The sequence below is a fragment of the Dicentrarchus labrax genome, unplaced genomic scaffold (genome assembly GCF_905237075.1).
Source record: "Dicentrarchus labrax unplaced genomic scaffold, dlabrax2021, whole genome shotgun sequence".
In the NCBI taxonomy this organism is placed as follows: domain Eukaryota; kingdom Metazoa; phylum Chordata; class Actinopteri; family Moronidae; genus Dicentrarchus; species Dicentrarchus labrax.
The window spans coordinates 3,841,795-3,852,202 of NW_026136703.1; the positions used below are offsets into that span (position 1 = coordinate 3,841,795).

At 40.6% G+C, this 10,408-nt stretch overlaps 1 protein-coding gene across 2 annotated transcripts in view; it reads right to left on the reverse strand.

The window, feature by feature from the left end:
* Positions 1 to 9,686, reverse strand: part of gphna (gephyrin a) — a 32,254-nt gene extending 22,568 nt beyond the window's left edge. The window contains exons 1-7 of one of the 2 annotated variants that reach the window (XM_051396283.1): positions 9,478 to 9,686; positions 2,884 to 2,962; positions 2,724 to 2,781; positions 2,086 to 2,178; positions 1,176 to 1,270; positions 944 to 1,010; positions 106 to 399 (exon numbers count right to left, since the gene is read on the reverse strand). In XM_051396283.1, the coding sequence (XP_051252243.1) occupies positions 106 to 399; positions 944 to 1,010; positions 1,176 to 1,270; positions 2,086 to 2,178; positions 2,724 to 2,781; positions 2,884 to 2,962; positions 9,478 to 9,541 (750 nt within the window). In that variant the 5' untranslated portion in view covers positions 9,542 to 9,686. The remainder of the gene's footprint in view (positions 1 to 105; positions 400 to 943; positions 1,011 to 1,175; positions 1,271 to 2,085; positions 2,179 to 2,723; positions 2,782 to 2,883; positions 2,963 to 9,477) is intronic. The other variant, XM_051396282.1, reaches the window with a different exon arrangement.
* Between the last annotated feature and the right edge of the window lie 722 nt (positions 9,687 to 10,408).

Below are 10,408 nucleotides of genomic sequence, written 5' to 3' on the forward strand. Positions count from 1 at the left end.
TGCTGCAATGCCCTAATTTCCCCACAGGGATCATTAAAGTTTCATCTATCAAGTTTCCAGAGGCAGCAGCCACACTGGCCGTGATGTGTCCTGTCGACTGGTTACCTTGGCAGCGATAGCAGCTGCGGTGATGTGGGAGGAGCCATGCTGGTGATGGTGGTGGTTGTGCGCATGTCGACCTCTCCTCCTGTCCTCCTCCTCGTCCTCCTCTTCCTCGCACTGGGTGCCGCGCTCCATGGTGTGCGTGTCGGTGTGTGTGTTGGTGTGCGTGTTGGCCAGGAGAGGGGAAGGAGAGGGCAGCTGTTCCAGGGCGGCGTGCGTGGCTTTGACCCCGACTGTGGCTTCACGCAGCAGGTCGATGGCGTGGGGCAGTGCGGGCAGGATGAATTGAAAACACTCCTGGAGGGAAAAGACTGCAGGTTAAACTTTAGGGCACTTTCAAACAGCAACTAAAGACATTGGCTTGAAACTAGTCAATTATAAACACTGTTGTCCAGCTAGTCAAGAACAACAGTAAGTATTCAGACTCTTTCACATTTTGCTATGTTGCAACCTAAAGTCAAAACCATTCATTCATTTTTTCCCAGCAGGATAAACACCAAATCATTGCCACTCTGTTCTTAAATTACATAAAATTTATTTTTCTAATAACTTACAGTTCTCTAAAATGGGTTCTATGCACAGATTAAAGAAAAAATATATTCAGAACCTAAAGGTGGGACAAAAGAATGGTTTTCCAAGTCCCAAGTAAGTAAGTCTCAAGTCAAAGTCCATAACAAGTCAATATGAGTTCTTCACCAAATTAAATGTAATTTCAAATTCCGTAACATTTTATATTCAACATAATAATCAATAATAGAACAATACAATCTTTTTAGATTTTTTCAACTCTAATCAAGACACATTCAATCAGGCACAGTTGAGTTAAATCAAAGAATCATACCTGAGAGCCCTTCTTGCTCCCTGGCAGGTTAATGATCAGAGTTTTACCACGAATGCCACACACTGGCCTGGAGACAATGCAGTAGAAAGGAGATTAGAGCAGGAGCGGATACCACACACACTAATTTGGTTCAAATAAAACAGATTAGCAGATTGTACTGGGCCTCCTGGTGTAGATAGCCTGTCCAACTGACTGACAGCAAACAGAGAAGTGATAAAAATCAAGTCTTCACCTGGACAGCATGCCTAGAGGTGTGACGTTGAGTGATCCCATCAGCATGGCCAGAGCCATACCCGGAGCCTCTCGCTCTATCACCTCTCTGGTGGCCTACCACACAAACGCCAGGACTCAGTTAGTTACTTTTATAGCACTTGTATGCCCTTAAGAATTCTTATTTTTATTGAGATTATATTTTCAAAGCAGCTGGTATTAAAATGTGATCTGCATCCGGACACATTATCCAGATAATAAACAATCAGATCTTGCCTTTGCATTTACACCTGGTATATTTAATGCATTCTCCTCATTATCCTCATTGAGATCAGATCTCTGTCCTCCAGAGCAAAGCCTGTGCCAGTAATTTAAGTGGCATCAAATCAGCCCCAGACCCAGAGTTTCTGAGTTATGGAAAACTTCATAAACATTGTGGAACGCCGTCTACATTACTATTTGTCCCCTTTTATAAATTCAGCGAAAATATGTTATTTCTTTATTTAGAATCTCTGCCGGGGTCAGAGATACTAAATAAAGAAATAACATATTACATTTGTGTTGCAGTATTGGTGTGTAGGCTACAAATTAACACCAGTGCAGTCAAAAAACGTTGCAGTTATGTTATATACAGCCAGCACGTTGTACGGATGGTGTTTACACCTACTAAAGATCAATGAAAGCCAGACTACCTGTCCTCCAGATGTGGTCAGGCAGTTCCAATCACATTCCGATCATGAAGCATTTACACATTTTTCCATGTCTGGATAACGTGTCCGGATACAGATCGCCTTTTAATACCAGATATAAATGGGGTGGGGCTAGTTTATTCTCTAAATTACTTGTTTTTAATAAAGTAATAAATTGAATTAATATTTATTTATTCATTTTAATTAAATTTTTGCAGTTTCAGTGGCTTCATGTGTTTGTACCTCAGGTGTCACATCTCGTGGTGCAAAGCCAGTTCCTCCAGTGGTGAGAATGAGATTCAGCTCTAGTTCATCACACCACTCCAGAAGGGTTTCCTGCAGACACATAAACACACACACACAAAGTTAACCACTGCATCATGCATCCTCTTTACCTGCAATAGTACAGGCCCAACAGGCAGCTGCAATGAATTAAGACACTTTTCTTCAAAGAAATACCTGGGTTCAAACTCTGGTGATAAAACATTTGCCCTGCTCAAGTGTCCTACCACAATCCCTACCAGCTCTAAGGTGCTGCTCAGTACCACAGGACAGGATCATACTCTCACTGCATCTAGTGGCTGGAAAAGCAGTGAAGTACGGAATCATGACTGGCTAAGTGCTGGATGGTAGACGGATGGTCACTGCCAACTGCTAACAAGTCCCATGAGCTAGACAAGCAGAGCAAGATTCAGGAGGTATGTAAGGAGGAATCTGCCACTGTTTTCACTCAGTGTTGTGGCATCACGGTGTGTATCTCTGTGGCAGATTAAAACATTCTTAAATGCCAGTGAGAAAGTGTAGAGTCCAGACTGTTTCCACAGCATACTGTTTTGTGTGTGACTGTGAGTGATGTAATTGCTAGTGAACTCCAAGCGTACCTTGATTTCATCGATCTCATCTGGAACGATCTTGTAGGCTGCTATGACTCCTCCTAGCCTGCAGGAGGTGACAAAGATACAGTCAGTGGAATGTCAGTTTTTGTGTGTATGTGTCAACCTGTGTGTGTGCAGACCATACTGTGACTGTGTGTAGACTCACAGTGAGGGATCGTGGACCAGGTCCTTCAGGTTGACTCCACTCCTGTCCTCAGCCAAGTTCCTGAAACAGCTGTCACTGACTGAGGAGGAGAGAAGTTCAGGTTACAGAACAGCACGCCTCTGACACACAGCGTTTCTACAAAAGAGTGGAATCTCAGTTGATACTTTCAATTCACACATGTATACTTGATTAATGTTATTAGTGTTATTAACCAGAAGTTTTGTCAATTTTCCAAGGGAAAATCCATATTAAAAAAGGAAATGGCAATACTATTCAAACCATATTAAAATAAGGAGTATTCCTTTATAGTCTAATAAGAGAAGCTAACTATTCATTCATGCTTTATATCAGGGCTGTGCAATATGACGATATATATCGTGTGACGATAGAGAAACGTTTATCGTGTCATATGCTATTTTGTTTATTTTGTTGTGTCTCTCTACGTCAGTATTTTTTCCCCATTCGGACGATGATTTGCGTTCTGCTGCACAGCACAAATGTAGGGAGGAAATCTGAAGGTAACAAAAACAAATGTGGAGGTGAGTGAGTAAGAAGCTTGTACCTAAAACAGGGGCTACTTCTGGCAAAGGGATGTGGTTTGGGTATAAAAAGTCTGACACAGGCCAGAAAATCGTACAGACTCAAACACCACTAACCACCTATGCAAGAATGATATCAAACAGTACGAAGAGAGGGAATTTTCACAAAGGTTCTAATATTTCAAACTTCAGACTTTGTTTGACCGTTTCAAAGCCTGAAACATTTAAAGGAATAGTTTAACATTATTAGAATAATGCTTATTCGCTTTCTTATCCTGAGTTAGATAAGAAGAATAATAGCAGTCTCATGACTGTACAGTAAATATGAAGCTACAAGCCAGTTAGCTTAGCTTAGCATGAAGGCTGGAAACAGTGGGAAACAGTTTCCGCAGTGTTTAGCCCTTATATTCAATGGAGAGTGGTACCAATCTTCTCATCTAACTGTTTGCAAGAAAGCAAATAATTGTATTTCGCAATATGTCAACAATTTCAATCAATACTGACATGCAATTTAAAAAAGCCAGTCTACATTTTGCTGAACAGACGTGCCTGAGCTGACTTCTCACCAGAAAACCCAGGAAGAACTGGGAAAACTGAAATTTAAACATATAAGTACTCCAGTAATTCTAATGCTGGATATTACACTTAATTACATTTTAAGTCTTTTTAAGCAACTGCAGACAGACTGTCATTACAGCCTTCTGACACATGAATATATAAACAGAGCTTATCTTGAAACCATGGTACACTGAGTTCAAGGGCGCAAATATTTAGAGATCACCCAGGATATCAACTCTGGTGAAAGTGAGCAACGTTTTCCTCCATTTCCAGCTGAAACCTCAGACACTATTAAGAGATCTTCACCAATGTCTATAGTGTTATATACTAGTCTTTCCATATACATTTAGTGTGAGAGCTACTCAGATAACATGCACATCTGAATATATGGCCATAGATTCCAATCTTTAGATTGTTTTGCAGTTACATTCCTAAATAATTTGACACAAACACAGCAAGAACATATTTAAAAAAGTACCACTAAATACTCTCCAAGGAAGTCTGGGAGTTTATTTTCAATGTGATCAAATATGACCCAGCTTGAACACTCACACAGACACAAACATTCGATATTTTCTGTATTGACACATTAAGAATATAGGCAGTCTGACTGACAGTGAATAGAGGAATCCACCTATTTCTTTCATTTATCCTGCTCTTCAGACTTTGTATATTAATGTGTGATTCATTGTATTTAACTAACTCAACTAATGAAGTTGTTGTGAAATGAATAGATAGGGTGAGATGCTAACTGTGTGACTTGGCACGGTGCGCTGCTTTGATCGAGTGAAGCCAACGAGCTTGCCTCCTTGCTCTCCAAAAACTGAGATTACAAATGTCACAAACTGATTCATATTCTCTCAAGGACAGATAATAAGACAAAGCTAAATTAAGCAACTGTTGTGAAGCTTTTTGATTTGGCCACACAAACTACAGGCACCTGCACCCTTAAATGTGCCTATTCATTTTAAAAGACCCACCAATAGTGGATTTCTTAGGCATCTAACCTAAACATTAAACATATGAAAAACATTTTCATACCATACATACCTAATATTCATAGGTATGTTGTGACCTTAAAATTTGCTTTTTGTATCAACAGAGGGCACGGGTACTATTCTATGGAGGCCGCCATCTTGAACTGGCCTTTGGTCTGTACATAACCTGACCTGTGACAAACATATCTTTAATAATTCTATACTGCCATTTCAATTACTGGCCAACATATATGCCAATACCATCTGTAATAAGCTGAAATGTCAATTTATCAGCTGGGCTCTATTCACATTATTAATCACATTATGTACACATTCTCTGCAAGCAACTCCTTTTGGACTTAAGTTCTACCTCTGGCCAGTCTGGTCTCTACAAGTAAAGGCTGGTGTTATTCTATAGCTTACTGCCAACCATTTCCATGAAAAGACCAAAACGCAAAGCCCAGCCCTAGTTTGGGCCTCACACAATAACATATAGGTTACATCTGCTTTTCAGAAAATTAAACATCTGTCAACCTTTGAAAACCCCAGATGGTACTTCCAGAATTCTCTTTTAACCATCTGGACAAAAAAATATGTGCTGCACAATGAAGAATAACTTAGAACTACCATAAAAAATAGTTTGTCTTGTGTTGTATAAAGTGTTGCATATATTCGTAATCATGACGTTAAATCAAAGTCATTGAGACAGTGAAGTGTCCATCGAGAGGCGGGAACAGGGACAGAGTCCTTCCACAAAGGGAGAAGTATCGGATACACTTCCTCAATACCCAATGGCATGAATGAGGAGATTTCATTTGCTTGTTTTTCATGAAGTATTTATGTTGTGCATATAATTTGAGTTTTTTTGAGTTTCCATGTATTTGATATCATATGATACTGCCTGTGCTTGTAGCTCCCCCTGTTGGAATGTACTAGTTGTGCCGGTTATGTTAACCTAATTAATCCCACCTCTGTATAGTCATTGTGAATTTGCCAAAACACGATGAAGAAGGGTGTCTTACCCGAAACGTCTAAGTGGCAAAATTTAAAAGTTGAATGGAAGGGCTGTCCTTGTCCTTTGCTTGTTGCATAAAGACTACAACTTGCATTTCATTGTGCAACCCTGTGTTGTACGGTGACAAATAAATGAACCTTGAACTTGCGACTCTTATTGCCTAAACCAAACAGAGATGGTAGCCACAAGTGACAAAGGTTCTTGCTCAAGTTGTACAACATTAACCAAAAAGAAAACAGTTTATCAGTCAGATGTGTCTTTATTGATGAGTTTCTACTGTATTTTCAAACATATTAATGCTTTTATATATTCTTTGTGCTTTACTAAACAGGCGAGAAGATATGACAGTTCTGGCTACATGGATAGGAAACGCAGTTTCTGTTCTGTTTACAATGCAGCAAATTAAATATTTTGATTTGAAACTTGTAGGTTTTTCATAGTTTGCTGGGTATTTCATTTTCAGAAAAAAAGGCCAGATCAGCTTTGAGTCAAATGTAATTGTAGTGGTTGACTGATATGGGCCGATGCCGATGGTTGATGTCGCATTCAAAACAAAGTCACATATAATTATATTATTTCAATCTAATATACATGATTATCTTAGCCAGTAACATGTTGTTTTAGATGGATTTTCTATGAATTAAAGAAAAAGAAAAATACCCTGGTTTATGCTGTATGCTTATTCTATACATTATTACATTATATATATTTAACGCTAGCCAGAGAGAGTTTTAGATTATATTTGCTATCATTTAGGATGGGAGAAACGTGTTAACATTTAGAAATGAGAATCTTGTGAGCACAGGGTTCAGCCAATGCCAACTATCTCAAGATGCTAGATAATCGGCCCTTATCCCTTGTACAGAGTGAAAGGCACAAACTGTAGCTATCCAAAGCTAATTTGTTCCTAGTGAAAATGTAAATATTTAAAAGCAAGCAATACTAGTAATGCTACTCAGGCAGGAGGAAATTTGTTCGTATGTATTGGGGGCTATTTTCTGCTGTGGAAGAATATACATTTTTAAGTATTTATTAAGTATTTACAGCATTTTCTGACTCGCACAGTGCGTAGCTTTGACCAAGCTGCTTCTACCCAGTGATAACAGGAGACAAAGGCTACGTTCACACTGCAGGCAAAAGTGGCCCAAATCCCACTTTTTTGCACATATGTGATCCATATCTGATTTTTCTATGACAGTCTGAACAGCACAAATCAGATTTTTTCAAATCAGATCCAAGCCACTTTCATATGTGGTCCTAAATCAGAGACATGTCTGATGTTTTTCAAAGTGACCTCAGTCTGAACGGTCAACCGAGGCGGAACGCGGCAATATCAAAACAATGGACGATTTGATCATAATTTTGTCGGCTCCGATTGCACAACAACTTCAAAATTGATACACACACGCTGACATGTGTAACATCCACATTTACTTCCGTAAACACAGTGCGCTGTGGCGTCACGTCTTCTTCTGCGCATGCGGGTTACTTTGGGGCTGTATACTGTTCACACTGGAGTCTGACGGCGGTTGCATTTAAATTATAATGTGAACAACAATCTGATCTCAGCAAAATATCGGAACTGAGCATTTAGACCTGCATAGCCAAACAGATATTTTTGTAATATTATAAGTGGCCAAATCTTATATCCAGGATATCACCCTATGAGACTTTGACTGATAGAACCAACAGTTCTGTGTTCATTGTCAGTATTATGTCACATTGTCAGCACCTTTAGCGTAACCTTAACGCTGCAGTCCGTAATTTTTATAAAAATCTTTTTTTCTTGTATTTGCTGAATCTGTCACTGTATCCTGACAGTAGAACAAGAGACCGATTATCTGTGAACGAATCAGGGTCTTCTGGCCTGAACGAAAAACCAACCAATAAGATAGTTGATAGTTGAGTCTCATTCCCATGCCGTCAAATACAGACGCTTTGGGAACCTGGGAATGAAACTCAACAATCAGCTATCTTCAAGCCTCCAACCCAAAGCACATATATATATATTTTTTTTTTTTTTGGCTCTGATTGGCTGTTTTCATTCAGGCACAGTGGATTCTTGCAAATGCCATCAGGAGCACTAGAACGAGCCGGAGGAACCTGATCTTTTCACAGATTATCTCTCTCGTGTACTACTGTCAAAAAAATCAACAATAATGACAAAAAGTTATTTTTATAAAAGTAACCTACTGCAGCTTTAAGCATGCCTTAAGTCAAATGTCTTAACCCCTATGTTTAACCCTAAGCCTGACCTAACTCTTGAGTTAAGATGTCTTCCCAACACATCTCCAGCAGCTGGGTAACACACACATTCCCTCACACACACACACACACACACACACACACACACACACACACACACACACACACACACACACACACCACATGAATGGGCTGGGAACGTGTCTTAGCATGTGACAGGAGGTAGTGGCTGTCAGCTGGATGGACAGCAGGGATAGCTGCGGTTAGCCAAGATGCTAGCTCGTCAAAACCACGACAGAGATTCCCAGCCAGCTGCGGGCTCGCATCCTCTTAACATTATTCTCACGTCTCCCCTGCCTTGGCGAGGAGGCAGCAGGGCTACTAGTGACTGGTGGCTGACACACGACTGTATACTGGTCCCAGTCCTCCTCTGCACGACTCAGAGGCGAACATCAGCTGAGCTAATTAAGGAAGCTGCTAAGACGACCTGCAAAACAGAATTCATTTCGCTTTGACGTTGCGCCCTGCCTTCTTACTGGCTTTTAATAGCTACCAAACGATTTATTATTAATAAATGTAAATTTCTGTGTTAAATAAAAACACAGACAGTAAGCCCAAATGAAATGGCAGTCAAAAGAACCATAAAGGAAACGTAAATGAAAAGCATCCTCAACAGCGGCCAACACATCGGATCTGCAAAGGGACATGAATAATGCAGCTGATGTAGGCTCGGTAACGCTACATTGCGAGAAAATATAATGTTGCCTTCGCGTGAAGGTGGAAACATACAGCACAGCAACATCGGAAGAATGGCGGCTTTGCTTTCAAAATAAAAGCGCCAATTTTAGTTAAAACCTCATTGCAGCACATGCTCGCCAACCAACAGCCCCTTAATTGTGAAAGTCTTCGCTGGGCGTTCTCTTCCCCGCTGTCTCACTTGACGCTGATTAAAATATATCTCGTTGCACTGTCGTGTAAGCTATAGCTACTACAGTGCTAAATATGCCAGCTTTCGCATGTGAATACATACGTTATAAACTCCAATACACAATTGCAAATAACGTCGCTTCGAAGCAAATTCCACATTTGTCCGACCTGTCAAAAAGGCAGGCAGCTAACGCTAAAGCAATGACAGTCAACGGAACCCGGTTAGCTTAGCGTGCTGGCTAACGATAGCTAGCTCGGCAGCGAAGACAGCTTGTATCGTGACACCGACGTGCACGGGCAACCGACGGCAAAACGCCACAGAGGTGCACTATTGAGAAACATTTTTTCGCATTTCATCAAACAGTGTCCTTACCCGTCAGAATCCCCACTCGGGTCTGATGGTCGTGGTTGGTGAGCACCATCCCGTCCGCCGCCATGTTTACAACCTCTGTCTGCACTGTGCCGGCACATACATAGAAACAGCGTAGTGGTGTGCGGGCTGCTGCTGCACCTCTGGAGGACGACTGTGTGTGTGTGTGTGTGTGTGTGTGTGTGTGTGTGTGTGTGAGCGCGCGTGTCCTTTGGTGTAAATGTCCTCCAACTATAAGTGAAGATTTGAGGCAGACACACCAGAAAGCACCGACACAGACTGGAGCATCAGGACTGCTGCTTTGTGACAGCCCCAAATGAGAGTTAGATGACCTATGTGTGAAATACTGTATATTTCATTGGTCAGTCAGTGCTCCATTTTGTACCAAATGTAGTCTATTGTCAGTGTTGGGCAGTAACTCATTACTAATGATAATATTACACTAATAGTATTACTTTTCCCAGTAACTAGTAGTGTAACTAATAGCTAACACATTTCAGTGATAATATTACAGTTACTGCACCAAACATAATTAGTTACAAGTACTTTTGTTGGCACCCCTACTGATTTGAAGTCACATCCTTATTTTTGTAATTTTAATTGTAAAGTTTACATCAGGCCTAGGTGATTTGAGGGTGGACGCCATCGCCTGTCATCCCCCCCTCCATCCCCTAGTACCAAGGTCACTAATTGGTGGATCGCAGTCTGGGTCCGGAGCCAGACCCTGAGCTATAACCGATATATTACTGAGAATTATTCTGCTTTGACACAGTGTTTCTATTTTAACCGACAATACTTTTCTAGCTACTGCTTTTTTGATGCTACTCAGCAAATCCAATCTGTGCATGGCGATAAGCATTATGACTCGAGTCAGTGGCGCATTTTAAAAAGAGAAAATGTAGAGAACATCATAATGTGTAACTTGTGTTATGAT